We start from the raw sequence: 20,368 nt of genomic DNA on the forward strand, positions 1-20,368 counted from the left end.
GCCAGGATCAGGGCCAGGCTCCAGCTGTAGCTCGGCGCTGATCCTGGCCCTTCTGCTGAGCCCTGAAGAAGCGCCAATCAGCTGGAAAGCAGCACCGATCCTGGCGCTTCTGCTGAGCCCAGAAGAAGCGGCGATCAGCTGGAATGTTGCAGCTCTCCAGGGTCTTGTGATTTACATTCAAATGCTTGGTAACTGATTTGTATTTATGACGGTCACAGTGTCCCAGGGTCATGTGAAGTGACCAAGACCTGCTGCAACCACCCAGCAGATGGGGGGGGAATAAAAACAAAACACCCCCACCCCACCTCCGCTGCCAATCCTCAATACTCACAACAATGAAAACCTCGGACAGGAGGAAGAGCGCTGCCGGGAGGGCAGGCAGGTGTCTTGCTCGGCTGTGGCCTGGGGGGCACTTTTTTCAGTGCCATTGTAACTTCAAACAGTCACTAAGCGAACTGTTGTAAGTCAAGGACTACCTGTACTTTATCCATTTTTTCCTTTTTTCGGGGGGTCATCAAGTTTTTAACACCTTGCTAGGCAACTGGTGGTCCTCGGATGTTGCCATATCCTAAAAGTGGTACAATGGGTGAAAAGATTGAAAAGCCCTGTTGTAAACTTCTGGACAGCTCTACCTGGGATGGACTGAGAACCTTCATCCCCGCAAAGGTGGCACCACCACCTTTGGGCCTCTTTGTCTTCGCCTTGGGGAAGAACATCCAGACTTTCCCATACTGCCTTTCCCTCTTTGTTCCTCTGTCCTCCTCCTCCGTTTGGAAAGACCGTTGTGAAATCCTCGAGGCTTCCATTATAAGGAGACCTGGAGAACATCAGCAGCTGCCGAGAAATCTAAAAAAAAAATGCCCCTGATTTATGTCCTCTTTAGTGCTGGCCTGGGTGGAAAGCCTGTCTGCTTCATTCCCGCTTGATTCTCCTTGCTCAGGTCGCCATGACCCTGCTCTTTGAAACCCTGCTCCAAAACCCGGTGGCTGTCCATCACTTGCTGCAGCTGATTCTCGCTTCGGGCTTGGATGTCTGCGGACTCCGCCTTCTGTATCCCCAGCAGCAGATGTTGCTGTCCAGCACAAGTAAGAAGGACTGGGCTTGTGCTTTAGGCAAAACAGGGTCGGGGGATGAGACACACCGCCCCAGCAGCCGTATAGAGCAGAGGTCCGCAACCTTTGGGGCACCAGGGACCAGTTCTGTGGAGAAAGGTTTTTCCACAGACTGAGAGTGCGTGGTTTTGTGTGCTGCCTGCCTCCCACGGATGGGGCTTTGCTTTTTTTTTTCTACGGACCGGTTGCTGGCGTGCCGTGGCCCAGTACCGGTCCACAGACCGGGGGTTGGGGACCCCTGGCATAGAGAATAAGGTGTAGTTGCAGAAACTGAGCTGAAAAGAGCGGCATTTCACCAACTCAAGCAATGGCGAATGCATCCATTTAGTGACCCTTCAAAGACACAACAGCCCCGAAAAGAGTGACATGACTTTTTCACACTTACAACCACTGCAGCATCCTCAAGATCACGATTCAGAGGCTTGGCAACTGGCATGTATTTGTAACGTTTTTTTGACTTCTCAGTCGTGCTACTTAATCAACTTGACTGAGCTCAGAAGCTAAGTGGGGTTGGCCTTGGGTGGTGCTTGGAAAGGTTAGTATCTAAGTATTTCATGGCTGATGGCCAGACAGCAGACGACAATAGCAGACCTCTTCTTTGGTTAAGAAAACTGCATGAATGCAGGCTCTACCTTGACTTGAGAGCACCTCGGTGCACATACCTGAGAGTAAGCCCTGTAGAATCCAATTGTCTTTAGAAGAGACTATTTGTAGCTCAGGGTTGAAATGTGGGTCCCTTGCTGCTCTCTGAGCTTGGTTGTTTTCTTGCAGACATTTCATTGCCACACTAGGTAGCAGCATCAGTGCTAGAAGGGTGTAGGATTTGCAAAGAGGAGGAGGAGGAGGAGGACTGTGGGATCCTTGGTGCTCTCTGAGCTTGGTTGTTTTCTTGCAGACATTTCATTGCCCAACTAGATAACATCATCAGGCTAGCACTGGATAAGGAAATGTCTGCAAGAAAGCAACCAAGCTCAGAGAGCACCAAGGACACCTCAGTTATCTTTTCCTTACGAATACATCGCACAGTTGCTTCAACGTACAAATTGAATCCATGCTGATTTTAACAGATGTCCCATTTACTGCCTTTGGAATGCCTCTTCTGTAGTTACTCTGCCTTCTTGCTATGCACGAGGGAACGCATCCGCCACGCTTGCTTTGAGCCTGAGAGGATCGAATGCACGGAGCGTCCTTCAAGACATCCTGGGCCCCACTGACCCACAGCTGGCCAGGGTGACCGACAGCTGCTCCATCCACGCCCTCTACTGCTCAAGCAGAGCTGAGCCTTTGGCCTACTCCCCTCGCACAGAGAGCCGGGTGCACAGAGAGCTGTGCTTTTGGTTTGGCGGGAGAGCGCCCTGTGCGAAGACGCTTTGCGGAGGAGATGGGAATCCTGCCTGTCAGCGTAACAAACCAAGGTGACAATCCTGGATGGGTCCAGAATATTCAAAGAAGGGATAGTTTAGTCTAGTGGTTAAGGCATCAGGCTAAAAGTGGAAGTTTTAGTCTTGTGTTAGGTATCCTATCTAGCAGACTAGGTGACTTTGGGCCAATCACCGTGAGACTGTGAGTTCTAGTACAGCCTTGGGCATGAAAGCCAGCTGGGTGACTTTGGACCAGCCACCAGGAGATGGTGAGTTCTAGTCCCACCTTAGCCATGAAAACCACTTGGGTGACTTTGAGCCAATCACCAGGAGATGGTGAGTTCTAGTCCCACCTTAGCCATGAAAGCCACCTGGGTGACTTTGAGCCAATCACCGGGAGACTGTGAGTTCTAGTCCAGCCTTGGCATGAAAGCCAGCTGGGTAACTTTGGACCAGCCACCAGGAGATGGTGAGTTCTAGTCTCATCTTAGCCATGAAAACCACTTGGGTGACTTTAGACCAGTCACCAGGAGATGGTGAATTCTAGTCCCACCTTAGGGATTAAAGCTGGCTGGGTGACTTTGGGCCAATCGCCAGGAGACCGTGAGTTCTAGTCCAGCCTTAGGCACGAAAGCCAGCTGGGTGACTTTGGGCCAATCACCAGGAGATGGTGAGTTCTAGTCCAGCCTTAGGCATGAAAGCCAGCTGGGTGACTTTGGGCCAATCACTCAGCCCAACCTGCCTCACAGGGTTGTTGTGCGGAAAATAGGAGGAGGAAGGAGGATTGTGTATGTTTCCCACCTTGAGTTATTTGTAAAAATAACGGTGGGATATAAATAAATAAACAAATGAAAACCATTTGTGGGAAGTCAACGCTATGATGTCTTGGGAGAACAAAGCGAGGGTACTTGTGGAGCAGGGAGTTGGATTAGAAGACCTTCCAAGGTCCCTTCCAACTCTGTCATTCTGTAATTCCGTTGGAGTCCCTCTGAAAGAAGAGCATCTTTGAAACAGACAACGGAGAAGGGAACTGGCTGGAGAAATCTGTTTTGTGACTGCTTTATTTTCCTTCTGTTCATCTTCCCAGATCCTCCTTCCCAAAAGCCGATGGTGATCAAGAAAAGACAGGCTTGCAAGACGTGGCGGCCCGTCGGCTTCCAGCAACCCTGGTGTCCACCACAAAAGGTTGTCCAGTCGAAGCCCAATACACTCCAGGGAACTGAGGCTTCTCCCCTAGTTCACAGCTCAGCGGAAACACCAGGATCAGCGCCAGGCTCCAGCTGGAGCTCGGCGCTGATCCTGGCGCTTCTGCTGAGCCCTGAAGAAGCACCGATCAGCTGGAAAGCAGCACTGATCCTGGCGCTTCCGCTGAGCCCAGAAGAAGCGCTGATCAGCTGGAATGTTTCAGCCTCTCCAGGGTCTTGTGATTTACATTCAGATGCTTGGCAACTGATTCGTATTTATGACGGTCACAGTGTCCCAGGGTCATGTGAAGGGACCAAAACCTGCTGCAACCACCCAGCGGGGGGGGGGAATAAAAACCAAACACCCCCACCCTACACACACCCCTGCCAATCCCCAAGGATTGGCAGGATCTAACCTAAGGATCTAACACTGTTATTTTCTTCACCTCTGGGGTTGGTTGTTTATGAGAAGATCTTTCTGGTGGGCACAAAAGAGCTCCTTGAAGAGCCGTTTTAATGATCTCCATCTGCTTTGCCCATCCTGTTTCCCAGGAGACCTCATTCTCTTGGCATCCCCCGCTGTGCCTCCTCATAGCTACGGCCTGGTGATTTCTACCTGCACCGAAAGAGGTTTTGTTCTGCAAGGAATCAAGCAGCTGCAACTGTCACCCCCCCAGGCTGACAGACTCAGGATGTCAGCAAGCCAGGTAAGGATGGTTGTCAGTGCTGATGGCTGCTGATCCCTGGAGCTTCTTCTTCTTCTTTTTTTATTAAAAGTTTTACAAATTACAATATAACCCCCCCCCCATACATCCCCCCCACTTCCCAGAGCTGATTACAGGGTAACAAATAAACAAACATAATCCAGCTAACATAAACCAACTCAACTATCAATCAAAACCATAACACACTTTAACTCCTTCTCAAAACCAATATTAACAAATTAAGACAACAATAATAACACAATTAATACTATTAATAATTATCTAAAATCTACTCAAAAGCAAGGTAATACTTTTCAGTTTCATACTTCTTCTGAATATAATCAATCCATCTTCTCCAAACCATAATGTATCTTTCTTGTGAATGGTCCTTCAAATAGGCGGAGATTTTCGCCATTTCTGCTAAGTTAGGCACTTTAAGTATCCATTCTTCCAAAGTAGGCAATAAGTTTTTCTTCCAATATTACCCCAGATCCCTGGAGCTTCTTGACTTTGCTTCTTCTCCTTCTGTTCACCTGCCCTTCGGGTTGAGGGATGACTGGCCCGATACTGCGTCCCCATCCGTGGGGGTCTTGCCAGGGTGAATGACAGCCCATTGGGCCAAACAGAGATTTACACCTTCCTGGTTTTAATCTCCAAAGAGTAATGAACAGAAGGAATAAGGAGGAAGAGTTACCACCAAGACAGTGCCGCAGCTAGATAAAAGAAATCTGAGTCCCAAACAGAAATGTAATTTGAGACAGCGTGTCAGGCATGACCCTCCCTACTTCTCAGGAAGAAGGAAAGGGAAGGAGGGAAGGGAGAAGCCTACTAGTAATGCTGATGCCAGTCCTCCAAGGTAAACCAAACTTGGAAACCAAAAACATGAAAATGTATATTACTTTTATTACAAAATTATACTAACAGGATCTTGCAAGCCAGAGGGGGCCAGGTTATTCTCCAAAGCACAAATTCCAAATCACAATGCTTAGGTTTGCATGACATACTATACCAGGGGGTCTTCAGACCTGGCCCTTTTATGACTGGTGGACTTCAACTCCCTGAATTCTGGGAGTTGAAGTCCACAAGTCATAAAAGAGCCAAGTTTGAGGAGCCCTACTGTAGATGTTGCTGAATCGCATCTCCTAATATTTACAGGACGTAAGAGAGGAGTCAGTGCCGGGAATTGTGATTTGGCAACATCTGGAGAACCAGAGATGGCGACTATCTCTATTAAAATCGAACCAAATGTATCATGTTATGTCTCCGTGCTCTTTCAGGCTCCGAGGCTTTTTCAGTTCATATGAAATGCTGCTTGGCCTCTTCCAGGCTACTGAGCCATGGCCATATTGTTTGAGAATGATGACGAAAGATATCATCAGAAATAACTGGAGGGCGCCAGATTGGGAAAGGCTATAATAAGCCCATTAATTTTTATATTCCGGAAAGGTTCCGGAAAGATTCCGAAAGGCAAATGATTCACCATCATGACTCACGACAGTTTTGACGCTGGTTTGTCAAAAAGCTGCTACTTGGTGATGCAAAGACACCCTCCCCCCTTCTGATGTTTGTTGCTGTCTTTTCCGTCCCACGAAATATCTTTATATGTCTGCAAGCTTCTTATCCTCGACCATATGGAAACTCCTTCGGAAAAATCAGCCTTGCATTCTATTCTGTAATTCAGGCTCTGATCTCAAGCTCCAATCTCGCTGATCTCAGACTGGGGATTGGGTTGAGCAAGGACAGAGCCAGGCTCATCTCTCTGAAACCCAACGCTTTGGAGTGCTGTGGCTCTAATTCTGTGAATGGCTTTCAAAAATATTGAAGGACTCTCAGAGACGGCGTCCTGCTGTATTCCAAATGCTGCCCCCGAACTAATTTTGAACAGGCACAAGGAGGGAAATTGATCAACTACATAGGAAGCAATTGTATAAAATGCATGAAATGCATTTTTCTCTTTTCTTAAACTCTTTTCTTTCTCTTTTTTTTTTTAAAAAAAATAAAATTGCTTGCCTGGTCCCCTTTATCTTTTAGAGGGCCATCAAAGGCCAAATAGTTCAGATGAACAAGACCCTTCCTTCCTTCCTTCCTTCCTTCCTTCCTTCCTTCCTTCCTTCCTTCCTTCCTTCCTTCCTTCCTTCCTTCCTAACTCCCTCCCTCCCTTCCTTCCCAGAACAAACTTCTTGGTAGAAAAAGTTCAGGGAAATCCATTTGTGCAGTTGGCTCCTTGAATTTCAGAATGGTACAGTCCTGGAGGATTCCCTCCCCCCCCTTCCATATAATTAACAGCTTCCATCAATATTTATGCAATACCAGCAGGACATCTTGTTATGCTATTAAAGCAGGCAAGTCGCCCCTTCTCTGCAGCCAATGGCTGCTGCAACAGCCTTTGCTATCCGGACTTAATGATTGATGCTGCATTTAACTTTTACGAAGCCAATAGCCCATTAGAGACCAATTCTAAGCTTTTTGCTGGATGGCTGCATTTCTGCTGATTCCCACCCCCCCTTCCCCCTCATGTGGGACAATTGCCTGACCATGTATACATTCAATGGAGCCATTATCTGGTATAATATTTAATTCCTTGACCCTTTTCCTAAACCCTTTCGTCGGAGGTGAACGTGAATGAATTAACCGTTTCGAAATCACTGGTTTGTGTCTTTTACAGGCAACGGCGTTTTGTCCTTGCAAGCCTTCAGGTGTACGAGAAAGCAGAGGTTCAGAGGTTCACCTCCTCCCCCAAGCATACCTGCATTGTCTAGCTTTGCTGCTAAGAAAGGAAAACGCAAGCCTTCATGCCCCAGCGTTGCAGAAAGGTGAAGTGTCTTCAAGAATAGCCGAGCTCACACATTGCACTGTGCCCCAGTGTAGGTTGGTGGTAGCTTAGCGCAGGAGTCCCCAACCTCGGCAACCTTTAAGACTTGTGGAAGTCCCAGAGTATTATATAACATGGAACAAGTTGTATGTCTGGTTGGAGACTAGAAATAATAGAGGAGAATAAATATGGAAAGGTCAAAAGTGAAAATTTGTGTATAATAATGTATAATAATAATAATAATAATAATAATAATAATAATAATATGAATTATTCTTAGTAAGAAGTAGAACATGAAGGAAGAAAAATGTAAATAAGAAACAACGGGGCAATAAGGACAAATATTCTAAAGAAGAATAAGGGGGGAAATATAAATAATAGATTACCGTTACGCAATTGCTGTAAAAAAAAAGGAGGAGTATATATTGTGTGTGTATATGTGTTTTATTTTGCTTTGTTTTGTTTTGTCTTGTTGGTTAAAATTTAAAAAATTAAAAAAAAGACTTGTGGAAATCCAGAAGTCATAAAAAGGCCAAGTTTGAAGACCCATGTCTAAGGATGGACCAGCTATGGCTCTCTAGATCAGGGGTCTTCAAACTTCGCCCTTTTATGACTTGTGGACTGGCTGAGGAATTCTGAGAGTTGAAGTCCACAAGTCTTAAAGTTGCCAAGGTTGAGGACCCCTGGCTTAGCATGTTGCTAAATCACAAAAGCAGCTGATGATTAATTGTACGGTGCAAACTGACCAATTGTGATTATTCTGTAAATCATGGATACACACATTGTGACGTGAGCATTAAATGGGACCTTCTTGACCATTCCCAGATACAGTGGCTGCGTTTGTGCACAGCTCTATGCCTTGGTTTGCTGAATCACTCCACATTTAATCAACCATTGACAGGCATAAAAGATCAGGTCCAGTTCAACTGATGTATTGCTAAACTGCCCAGGAATCTTCTCAGCTAATGGTTAACTGCTGCCAGGAGTTAGATGAGGGTCAAGGGAATTCAGGGGAGATTGCACTTAGTTCACTTATGACTATGTAGGGATTCTAGGCTGATCCCTTTATTGACTCTGCCCCCAAGTTCTGCCACTCCTTCCCCTACATCCACAATCTTCTGTGTTCATGCAGGAAAGCAGGTTAAAACAAAAGAAACATTTTGAGTTGGGCCAATAGGTATGTCGTGTGTTATTTATATAAATAATAAAGGCAGTATATAATATAATAATAATAATAATAATAATAATAATAGTTGGAAGGGACCTTGGAGATCATCGAGTCCAACCCCCTGCTCAGGCAGGAACCCTACACCATTTCAGACAAATGGCTGTCCAGTCTCTTCTTCAAAACTTCCAGTGTTGGAGCATTCACCGCTTCTGGAGGCAGGTTGTTCCACTGGCTAATTGTTCTCATTGTCAGGAAGTTTCTCCTTAGTTCTAGGTTGCTTCTCTCCTTGATTAGTTTCCACCCATTGCTTCTTGTCCTGCCTTTAGGCGCTTTGGAAAATAGCATGACTCCCTCTTCTTTGGGGCAGCCCCTGAGATACTGGAAGGCTACTATCATGTCCCCCCTCGTCCTTTTCTTCATTAGACTAGGCATACCCAATTCGAGCAACCGTTGTTCATATGTTTTAGCCTCTGGTCCCCTGATCATAACCTGAATCAGGCCAGTAATTGAATTCCCACATTATGCTAAGCTATAGTTTAGCACAGTGATTCTCAACCTTTTCTTCAGCACGGACCCCCTTTAAATACCTTTCGTGGCCACAGACCATGTCCACAGACCCCCAAGACTTAACTCAAGATTTGAATCATAATATTTTTTTCAACTGTTCACAGACCCAGAGGTCTGTGGACCACAGGTTGAGAACCACTGGTTTAGCATAATAGCCATGAGATATTAAGGAAAACTACGGTTGGCACTTTATCTTAGTTCATAGTGGTAAAAACAAATTGTGGACCAAATCCACAGACTAAAATCCCATTAATAAAGTAAGTGAAAGTTGGTGGATGGGGAATCGTATTACTTTAGTACTTCCTATGATGCACATTATTTGGGGGGGGGCGATGGCTCAGCGGTTAAAGATGCTGAGCTTGTCAGCTGGAAAGCTGGTAGCCCTGGTTCAAGATCCGAGTGCCTCTTGATTGGGTGAGCTCCTGTTTTTACCTCAGCTCCTGCCAGCCTAGGAGTTCAAAAGCAACCAAATGCGAGGAGATAAATAGGCACCACTTAGATGGGAAGGTAGCAGCATTCCATGTGCCTCAACATATAGTCATGCTGGCCACATGACCCCAGAAGTGTCTTCGGACAACGCTGCCTCCTTCAGCCAAGAAACTTGAGATGGGAAAACTTTTGTCTTTACCTTTATGTTATTTAGGACTGATGAACAGACTAACAGAAAAAGGCTTCCTGCAGGAGATACAATCCAATCTGAATTCCGGGGTCAAACCAGATCCCAGCCGATGTTTCCATGTGGTTCCTTACACCGAAAGCTTCCTGCAGGAACTGGGTAAGTTTATCAAAAAAAAAAAAGGGTAAATTAAGATCTTGCCTACTAAGTGTGTTAGCTTTTAAGGATTGAGAGGGAAGATAGCTGGAGCTGAAAGTCACGGACATGTTTTGACCGTTTGCTCCTGTTCAGCCTAGCTGACTACTCAAGTGTAGGAGAAGGAAATACTCAAAGTTTGCCAAGCACTACGGCAGTGATGGCGAACCTTTTAGAGACCAAGTGCCCAAACTACAACCCAAAACCCACTTATGCATCGTCAGGTGCCAGGGGGGGCATGTCCCATTGGGTGGGTGTGGCCAGTTGGGTGGGTGTGGCCCATTGGGGGGCGTGGCTGCAGTGATAACAGCAGACTGGGTGGGACTAAAAAGTTTGATCAATCAATTCCAACTTTGCAAGATCTTTTTTTTCCCGCGAGAAGTTGAAATTGATTGATTGAACCTTTTTTTTTTTGCACACGGTGGCGGAGGCCTAAAGCAAAAAGGTTTTATAAAACCCAGCTGAAGGCCTAGGACAGGGGCGATGGCGCACGTGCCCACAGAGAGGGCTCTACGTGCCACCTGTGGCACTCGTGCCATAGGTTTGCCACCAGGTGATTACAGAATTGTAAAAAGACAGTTTTTAAGTGGACCCTGACATAGAGCGGGAATAACACTAGGAAGAAGAAGTGACTAAGTCGTGTCCAACTCTTTGCAAACCCATGGAGCACAGCACGCCAGGCCACCACGGCACTAAGGTATATGCAGCTTCCAAAAGTCATGTCAGTCTACAATGCGAAAGGGAAATAAGAAATGGCCCTGAAGTAGGATTCATGTCTCCTTTATCTGTGCAATACAGATGTGCCCAGGGAACATTTACATGTCTTAAAATAAATCACTTTATGACTGGGTTGGTACTTACCATGAGATGGAAAAAAATAAACTTTGGCCTTGGGTTTTGTTGATTCGATAGATTTCTCGGTGATAGAAATGGTTAGGACATATTAGTGTGTAAAAGTAAAAACCTGAGACTGTAATGTTTTTACACTGGGGATCACCCAACCTTGGGGCAATGAAACCGTCATAAATGCAAATCAATTTCCAAGCATCTAAATTTGGATCACGTGACCGTGGGGATGCTGCAACGGTCATAAGTGTGAAAACTGGTCATAAATAACTTTTTTTCCCCATGCTGTTGTAACTCCGAATGACCACTAAATGAATGGCTGGAAGTTGAGGTATTCACTTTATTTATTCATTAAATTTATATGCCACCCAATTCACTATCAGGAGATTCTTGGCAGCTTACAATGTCATAAGACTTGGGTTTGGCCAGTCTAAAGAAAAGAAGAAATAGGGGAGACATGAGAGCAGTGTTCCAGTATCTGAGGGGCTGCCACAAGGCAGAGGGGGTCAGGTTGTTCACCAAAGCACAAGAGGAAAGGACGAGAAACAATGGTTGGAAGCTGATCAAGGAGAGAAGCAAGCTGGAATTAAGGAGAAACTTCCTGACAGTGAGGACAATCAGCCAGTGGAACAGCTTGCCCCCAGAAATCGTGGGCGCGCCATCACTGGAGATTATTTTTTTTTTTTATTGAAAATTTTTAGATTTTACAAAACAGTACAAATCCCTTCCCCGAACCCCCCGAACCCCCCCTACCCTCCCCCGACCTTCCCAGAGTTGAATACAAGCTTAATTAAAATTTTTCCAAAAAGTCTTAAAATAGATATAAACCATAAGCAAATCTAAATACACTAATTAAACAGATTGTAAAATAATTAACAATAATATATATATATATATAAAGACAAAAATACAAGGAAATACAAGAAAATAGGAAGAAAGAAAAGAAAAGAAATAAAAAGAAAAAAAAGGAAAAAAAGGCTATAAAGTCTATAAAATATCTTGAATTTTAAGTATAAGTTATTGAAAAGCTAAATAATATTTTTTTATATCCAGCTTATATTGTATGAAGTCTATCCATTTTTTCCATACCAAAAAATACTTCTCTTGCTGTAATTAAATTTAACATCAATGTAATCTCTTTAATATCACAATCAGAAACAATACCTAACAAAAACAATTGTGGGGTAAATTTTACCCTTCTTCTAAAAATTCTTTGGATATTCCACCATATCTTAATCCAAAAAGCTTTTATATTTTTACGTGAGATTATTAAGAAGAAAATAGACAATCACCTGTCTGAGACGATATAGGGTCTCCTGCTTGAGCAGGGGGCTGGACTAGAAGACCTCCAAGGTCCCTTCCAGCTGTATTTTACTCCATTCTATTCTATTCTATTCTATAACATACAATATAAAACAATGAGAATGTTAAAAGGATTACAATATTAAGCATCACAAATTTTTAAAAAATTGAAATTAACATACAATGGGATCAGAAGGGTCCGGTACCTACATGATTGCTCCTAATATTTAAGGCTGGCTATGGTTTTGTTAATCCTGGTCTGTTGACACAGCTGAATAGATTCACACCTTGCCCCAAGCTTTAAACCAAATAAGCTATATTATATGCTGTTAGAACGGGGCATGTATGAGCCAGTTAACTGGGATTAATCAGTAGAGATATTGTCCTTTTGAAATGTTTCCTGCTGATGGTTTTAGCAATAAGACAACGTACATTTCAGATGAAAACCGATAGTTAAAAGTCATTATTTCTGGGCATGTGCCAACAAGTCACGCCCGGCTTGGAGCACCGTCTGGAGCGCACTGTGCGCCAATGCATCAATAAGTCATAAAGGTTGCAATAAATCTGGATTCATAATTACCAACCAGACAAATGTATTTTCAGACAAAGATGGGTCCCTTGGAATAAAAATGAGGGTTACGTGCGAACAAAATTCACTTTCCAAGCTGATTAATTCCTTAGCCACCTCACAGTCCCCATCTTGAAGTCACCAAATGCTACTTACATGCTGAGTGTTACTAAAAAGAATTGGTGTGCCTCTTTCACATCTATGACTGCAAATTCTGCATGGGGAAATGAAATTGTCTGCTTTATGTCCATTTTCTTCGTATGCCTAGAAATGGGTAAGGTTCTAAATAGATCTAGCCCGCAGCTGTTACGATCGGATCACTACGATACAATTTCTCTGACTGAAACTAAATTCTGCAGTATCGTCTGTAAAATTAGACAAACTTTGGCTGCCCATCAACGATCTCACCACTAGATGTATGGTGCTATTATTTTGTTTGTTTGTAACCCACCTTTATTATTTTTACAAATAAACCAGAGCAGCAACTATATCCAGCACAACATCCTCCTATTTTTCCTCACAACAAGCCTGTGGGATGGGTTGGACTGAGAGAAAGTGACTGGCCCAAAGTCACCCAGTTGGCTTTCATGCCTATGGCGGCACTAGAAACCACCATCTCTTGGTGATTGGCCCAAAGTCACCCAGCTGGCTTTCACACCTATGGCGGCACTAGAAACCACCATCTCTTGGTGATTGGCCCAAAGTCACCCAGCTGGCTTTCACGCCTATGGCGGCACTAGAAACCACCCTCTCTTGGTGATTGGCCCAAAGTCACCCAGCTGGCTTTCACGCCTATGGCGGCACTAGAAACCACCATCTCTTGGTGATTGGCCCAAAGTCACCCAGCTGGCTTTCACGCCTATGGCGGCACTAGAAACCACCATCTCTTGGTGATTGGCCCAAAGTCACCCAGCTGGCTTTCACGCCTATGGCGGCACTAGAACTCACAGTTTCCTGGTGATTGGCCCAAGGTCACCCAGTCGGCTTTCATGACTAAAGCCAAACTTGAAGTCAAGATGTCTGACTTTCTAACCTGGTGCCTTAACCTCTAAGCTGGCTTGTTCTGTTCTATTTAATTTTAAAGTTTTAATTTTCAATTCTGGTCTGTGACCGTAATAAAAGATTGATTGATCCTCGCTCTTTCTTTGGTTAGGTGGTAATTTCAGCGCTGTGCCGAGTCCCTGCGATATTCCCATGCACGTTGTAGCCAGACGGAGGTATGCCACCGATCCCGATCTCGAGCAAGTTGTCCTGTTGAGTTTCACTGGCCAAGATGCTCTGAAGAGTGCTGGTGATCTTCTACATCAGATTCTCACATCCGGCTCTGGGCAGCAGGAAGCTCCCTCTCTGGGTAATTCTCATTCTTATGCTCGACAAAAAATGGAACCCTGCGGCTTTGATACAAACTGGATTTGCATGTGACCCTAAATTTAAATGTGGGAAGTGAAGGCAGGAGACTAGCTTCATATGGACAGTTGTGTTAACTGTCGGTTTGATCTTTTGCTAAGCCGGCCACAGTTGGGTGACCAGCGTGATACACATCACAACAGAAAGTCTCATGCCCCATAGCCAGATTTCCACCACTTCTAAGCAAGGCAACCCCAAAAGCTTGATGGTCTGCTCGATCATTCCTTCATTAGAATATTGCTTTCTGCTTGATTGTTTGTCCCTGCTTCTTTGGCTGTTGGCTTCTGGAGACTATGCCTTCTCGTCTTTTTGTTTCCTGTTTAGCTTTTCATTGTCTCTTTTGAATGGTGCATAAATGTAGTTTATCTCCACATGTCTAGTGATGATTGATTTGTCTGCCTGCCCAGCTTCTAAGAATTCCCTAGTGTTTTTAGATTTAGCTTTAACTCAATAGAGGTTGATGGCCTAGCAGTTAAGACACTAGGTTTGCCGATCAGAAGATTGGCAGTTCAAGACCTAAGCACCGTGTGACGGGGTGAGCTCCCCTTCCTTGCCCCAGATCCTAGCAACCTAACAATTTGAAAGCATGCAAATGAAAGTAGATAAATAGGTACCACTTAGGTGGGAAGGTAGCATTTCTGCACCTCGGTGTATAGTTATGCTGGCCACTTGATTTTGGACAATACTTTTTAAGAGACTCACAATTTCTCAGTTGAAACTATGACTGAGTTTGTCCTTGTATTGTGCAATTGAGTGTTCGTCACATCTTCCAACTGCTAGCTGCTGTTCATGGATGTGCTCTACTAGTCTTCTGAACACCAACCAGCAGTCAGGAGACATGATGAAAACTCCTTAATTTCCGAAAGGTCTGCCAGAAAACAACCGAAATCAGAGAGCACCACAGATTCCGTGGTTGCTTTCCCTTTTTTCTGACTTACTTGAGCTTGCAAAAAGCTCTAGATTCCAGAAACTGCGGCACTATGGCTAAGCCACGTTTTTTTTAATATTTATTAATACACCTGTAGACACACAAGGTGGCCAACCGTAACTCATCGTTTACAAACACATTGGCTGGCTCCCATATTGCAGTAAGGCCCAAAGGAAACACAACACATTAGGGTTTAGTTCAAGGTGTGAATGCGGCCAGCATCTTATTTTTCTTCAAAGTTCTGAGTGTAATTGATTGTCGAACAGCAAACTCCCAAGTTGGAACTGCGCCCTGTTCTTGACTAACTCCAAGCTAATGAGCAAAGACTTGTCACTGAATTTCAAGCCATTGTGTACAAGGTACAGATGTGCCAACCTCACCAGCAGGAGAACACTCTTGGCCGCCCCAGATGTCTGGCACAACACAAAAGGATCCCAGTTTGCAAACAGAAATCATGAGTAAGTTCCTCAGTGTGTCAGGCTGAGAGTAACATTTTCTCCACATCTATAATTAATCCCCTTTCAAGGAAAGCATTATCAGGGATGGCCTAAAAACCCATAATTATGTATACTTCGGTGTAAGAGCACTTAACTTCAATTGTACTCTCGTTGCAGAAATCTTCTAAGCCCCAAGAGGGCTGTTTTGTCAGACTTCTTAAAATCAGCCTCCATTTTTTACCTTCTTGAGTGATATGGGACAGCCTATCACACATTCCCCCCAAAAGAAATTGTTAGCAGATCAGTGACCAGGTCTTTATAATCTCACTGTGATTACGACATCACAGTGAGGAAATTTAAGGAGAAATTCCCATAAGACCTTATGATCATCTTTTGCAGCCTTCTGACAAGCAAATTCAGATGGGGAAATCGGACTCTCTTAACAACCGCGTTGCTAACGTAACGACTGAAGTGATTCACTTAACAATTGTGCGTGAAGTTTCCGACTGATGATCCCAATGAAGCAAGCACAGCTGAGACATTCCAATCTCTAATGCAAAACTTTATTGAGTACAGCTTATCGGCACTGATGAATTGAAAACCAGCTCTGGGGAAAATGGCGACAGAACAGTAAATTAAAAGTGTAGAAACCCCCCACCCTTCCCCTCTGATAGCGCAGGTCCATTCCCCAATCAAGTGTCAGACAATTGTTATGAGAAAAACCTTTCCAGTTCCCAGTTCTGCAATGACCTTGATGCCCAGGCTGGACCGTTTACAGGTGCACTGAGCACCGCAAACACCCCCCCCCCGGGTCTGTTGGCAAGCTAAGAAACAACAATGGCTGAAGCAGAATAAGTTTCTTTGATACTTGACACTGTGGCAAAAAAAAAAAAGTTCATAAAAGGGGGCAAAACTCATTCTACCTTGCTTAGCAACAGAAATTTTGGGCTCCATTGTGCTCGTAAGTTGGGAACGACCTGTAATTTGTGGTGATCTCTTGGCAGGAGAAGATTCGGCCTTTGAGCTGCTCGGCCTCAAGTGGTTGCCTCATCTGACTAGGATTCAGGCAAAGGAACTCAGCCCGTTTGAAGTTGGAGATAAATCTTGGCAAGAGAGCGTCAAGCTGCTGACGTCCCGCCCTGCCCTCGTTTGTGCCTTGCGACGGACCGGAGCCTTTGTCGGTCTTTCCGAGATTCTGAAATCAACCAGCAATAAACCTAGTGGGAGTAATCTCCAGAGGCTGATGTCGTTGACCCCAGAAATGGCTTTCCGTCAAGCTGTTCTCTTTTTCACTGAGCAAGAGTTGATAGGCGGTGGGTAAACTCTTCTCTTTTATTGACTGACCAGCCCGCTTAGGTTGACATAAAATATTTGGGAGATCCAGTCTTTCTTAGGGACACGGACCAGTTTTGGAAGCTGGCCCGTGGCTCCTGTGGTCCTTCCACTGAGCCATGAGGGGAAAATGATGGCCCTAGGCATGCTTTCTCAACGTTGGCCACTTTAAGAGGTTTGGACTTCAATTCCCAGAATTCCCCAACATGGATGGCTGGGGAATTCTGGGGGTTGAAGTCTTCACATCTTACAGCGGCCAGGGTTGAGAAAGCATGTTGTGGCCCAAGAACCATTGTTTAATATTTTGCAAGAAATCAATCCAGACCTTTGCTAAAACGTCTTTGTCCCTTTTGCTCTACTCAAGAAAACATGCAGAATGTAGGTTTTCCAAAAAGAGGGGTGAGAAGGAGAAGGTTGATAGCCCTTTTGACCCTGTCCTCCCTTTCGTCAGCCTGCCCATCACATAACCCCCAAATAGTTTATTTTGCAAGAATGTGACCCTCTGCCGAAATAAAAATACTGCCCGTGCTTGCAAGAAGCCCTGCTTTAATAGCTCATTCTCGCCCCTAAAAAAAATCCAATTATGCTGTTGCAGATTTCAAGCGCCGTCCTGCTTTGAGATTCTTGCCACCTGCACAATACGTCCCGCCAACAGGTAAGATTCCGACGTTTCTTTAGTTCTGGAAAAGAATCAAGGAGATATTCAACCTAGAACTAAGGAGAAATTTCCTGACAGTGAGAACAATTAATTAGGGGAACGACTTGCCTCTAGAAGCCGTGGGTGCTCCATCGCTGGAGGTTTTAAAGAAGAAATTGTACAGCCATTTGTCTGAAATAGTATAGGTTTTCCTGCCTGAGCAGGGGGTTGGACTAGATGACCTCCAAGGTCCCTTCCAACTCTGTTACTCTAAGAAACTGAGTTGGAGCTGGATGTTTTTCTGTACCATTCAGTGGTTAGTTGGATTTAAGTATTTATACAACAAACCTAATCTGACTACTAAATTAGCCCATTTTCTTTTTGATTTTGTTTTAATTATTAAGAGATAAAATGGAAACCACAGTTTAGAAAGTCAGAGAAGAGACGTGCAGAAAGAAATGAAAAGGGGTGACTTCTGACTTTTTATCAGGGCAGTAGAATACAAAAAAGCTACAGCCTCAACCTTTTGCTTTTCATGTCTAAAAGCTTCAAGTTATGTCTATAACCACAAAGTCATTCTAGCCCGCGAAACCTAAAATTAGAGTTTCATTTTTTTTTTCAGTTTTGAGTACAAAATTCAGAAGCCTTTTCCCAATGGAGACAAAGCTAGATAAATTCTTCTCTTTAATTAAACCAGTCAATTTTGCCATCTCTGCCAACTCCATCACCTTTACTGTCCATTCATCCATTGTGGGAATTAATGTATCTACTAGGTTAACCCATTTTACTGCATTTTGGGGCTACGTGAAGCCATGAACTGAGCAAACTGGTTTGTTCATCAGATTAAAACACACACACACACAAAAACTATCCAAGCTTAAATAACCAAGCTTGGCATGTCTTTACTAATACAGTTGATTAAGTGTGTAATAAGGACACAGAATTTTTATTGTGCCAACCTACCCAGTGCAGTTTGTAAATCATGGTTTATAGCTTGGCACTGCCAAGCCAATGAGGCTTATTCAACCCCATGTATCTGGTCACTGCTTTTTGCTGGAGACGTACAGCTTGCTTAATTTCTTTGTGGAATTTACCTTTCATACAGTGCTAAAATCCCATCCACCTTTCATTCTGCAGGGGGAGATATTCAAGGGAATTATGCCGACTCCCTCTTCCTCTGCATGCAAGCAGGTAAAAGCAAAAAAAGCAAAAAACAAAACAACCCAAAAACCACACAACAAAAGGTTTAAGCTCAAACTCCTGCCCTGCTTAAGAAAAGGTGTACTGACCAAATCCTGAGTTTATTAAGGGGAAGGAAGGAAGGAAGGAAGGAAGGAAGGAAGGAAGGAAGGAAGGAAGGAAGGAAGGAAGGAAGGAAGGGAGGGAGGGAGGAGAAGAGAAGGAAAAGGGGAGAGAAGAGAGGGAGGGAGGGAGAAAGGAAGGAAGGAGAAGGGGAAAGGAAGGAAAAGGGGAGAGAAGGGAGGGTGGGAGGAAGGAAGGAGGGAGGGAGTGAGGAAGGATGGAAGGGGAAAGAAAGGAGAAGGAAGGAAGGAGAAGAGAAGGAAAAGGAGAGAAGAGGGAGGGAGGGAGGGAGAAAGGAAGGAAGGAAGGAGAAGGGGAAAGGAAGGAAAAGGGGAGAGAAGGGAGGGAGGGAGGAAGGATGGAAGGAGAAAGGAAGGAGGAAGGAAGGAAGGAAGGAGAAGAGAAGGAAAAGGGGAGAGAAGGGAGGGTGGGAGGGAGAAAGGAAGGAAGGAATCTTAGCTTTATTGTTCCTTCTCATGCATTGAAAAAAAGTGAGCCGAGAGCAGAGAATTGTAACTAGACACAAAATATGTATCCTGCTTACTATAGCAGGAGTCATGCTCCCAACTATTAAATATCTTTTCTTTAAACTCTGATTTTGTAAAAAAAAAAAAAATAAATAAATCCAAAAGCGATCAAAGGAAAAGTTGGAAGCATTACCCTCAATGGGATCCGGCTGCATTAATCCTCGATGGGATTGAGCTCATACAGCCAGATGCATTTCGAGTCTATGGCCCTGAAGCCAAATCCAAGGAAGCCCATCGCTTTTTCGCCCTCCCTCGGCATCTGGTGGGGAGAAAAAAAAGACAAATGTGGCATTTATGGAGCAGCCAAGGCCGAAGCTGATGCCTCCTCCCCAAAGCTGCCTTCTGACACGATCCTGCTTGCCGGGGGAACTTTTGATTTAGCAGGAAAGGAGATCTGTGCGGCAAATGGTCAAAGCAAGACAGAGGTGCTGGAGGAGCAGAAGCTGGAGAAGACTGTTAAGGACTGACACCCCGAGGAATCTCGCCAGCCTGCAAGAATGCTAATGGCCTGAACTGATCGTGCACTTCCTACCTGAGATATTTTTTAAAGAAGCGCAGTGAGAAAGGTGGAATAATAAATTCTGGGTCTACTGAGCTCTATGACTCACCTTTGCTAGAAAGACTGAAAGGCTTTCCCCAGCACGTAACAGGCTGTACTTGGCTTGAAAAGAAGAGGAAAAGAGTGAACGAAGCAAGAACTGAGACTGGGAGCCATCGGAGTCATTTCCTCCTCTGCCACCATCATCCTCACCCTCACCACCCCATCATCGTGGCTGTCACCACCATCACCGTCATCATCACCATCACTACTAGCACCAACATCACCATCACCCCTGTCACCACCATTCTCCTCATCACTACTACTACTACACTACTGCCATGAATATCACCACCATACCCATCCTCATCACTACTATTGCCACCACCATCACTGTCACCACCACCACTACCACACCATCGTCACTGTCACCACCACCATCCTCTTCATCAGTACTACTACCATCTTCAGTGCTATCACCACCATCACTGTCACCACCACCATCATCTTCATCATCGGTACTACTACCACCATCATCATCACAATCACCATCACCACCGTCATTAATGTCACCAGCACCACCATCCTCATCACTACTCCTACCATCTTCATTGCTATCACCATCATCACTGTCATCTTCACCATCATCTTCATCACTACTACCACCACCACCATCATCCTCACCATCAGTACTCCTACCATCATCATCATCACTATCACCATCACCACTACCATCACTGTAACCAGCACCACCATCCTCATCACTACTCCTACCATCTTCATTACTATCACCACCATCACCGTCATCGTCCCCATCATCTTCAT

General features: G+C 44.7%; 1 protein-coding gene across 6 annotated transcripts in view; it reads left to right on the forward strand.

Moving 5' to 3' along the window:
- The window catches only part of DNAAF8 (dynein axonemal assembly factor 8), an 82,633-nt gene that overhangs the window by 36,058 nt on the left and 26,207 nt on the right, over positions 1 to 20,368 (forward strand). For 5 of the 6 annotated variants that reach the window (XM_039349899.1, XM_039349900.1, XM_039349903.1 and 2 more), the window contains 10 exons: positions 941 to 1,085; positions 2,218 to 2,527; positions 3,561 to 3,658; positions 4,210 to 4,364; positions 7,027 to 7,174; positions 9,552 to 9,683; positions 13,589 to 13,786; positions 16,212 to 16,520; positions 17,135 to 17,194; positions 18,314 to 18,367. In XM_039349899.1, the coding sequence (XP_039205833.1) occupies positions 941 to 1,085; positions 2,218 to 2,527; positions 3,561 to 3,658; positions 4,210 to 4,364; positions 7,027 to 7,174; positions 9,552 to 9,683; positions 13,589 to 13,786; positions 16,212 to 16,520; positions 17,135 to 17,194; positions 18,314 to 18,367 (1,609 nt within the window). The remainder of the gene's footprint in view (positions 1 to 940; positions 1,086 to 2,217; positions 2,528 to 3,560; positions 3,659 to 4,209; positions 4,365 to 7,026; positions 7,175 to 9,551; positions 9,684 to 13,588; positions 13,787 to 16,211; positions 16,521 to 17,134; positions 17,195 to 18,313; positions 18,368 to 20,368) is intronic. The other variant, XM_039349901.1, reaches the window with a different exon arrangement.

Source organism: Crotalus tigris, unplaced genomic scaffold, assembly GCF_016545835.1.
Source record: "Crotalus tigris isolate CLP2741 ecotype Arizona unplaced genomic scaffold, ASM1654583v1 scf7180000018301.7375997, whole genome shotgun sequence".
Classification (NCBI taxonomy): domain Eukaryota; kingdom Metazoa; phylum Chordata; class Lepidosauria; order Squamata; family Viperidae; genus Crotalus; species Crotalus tigris.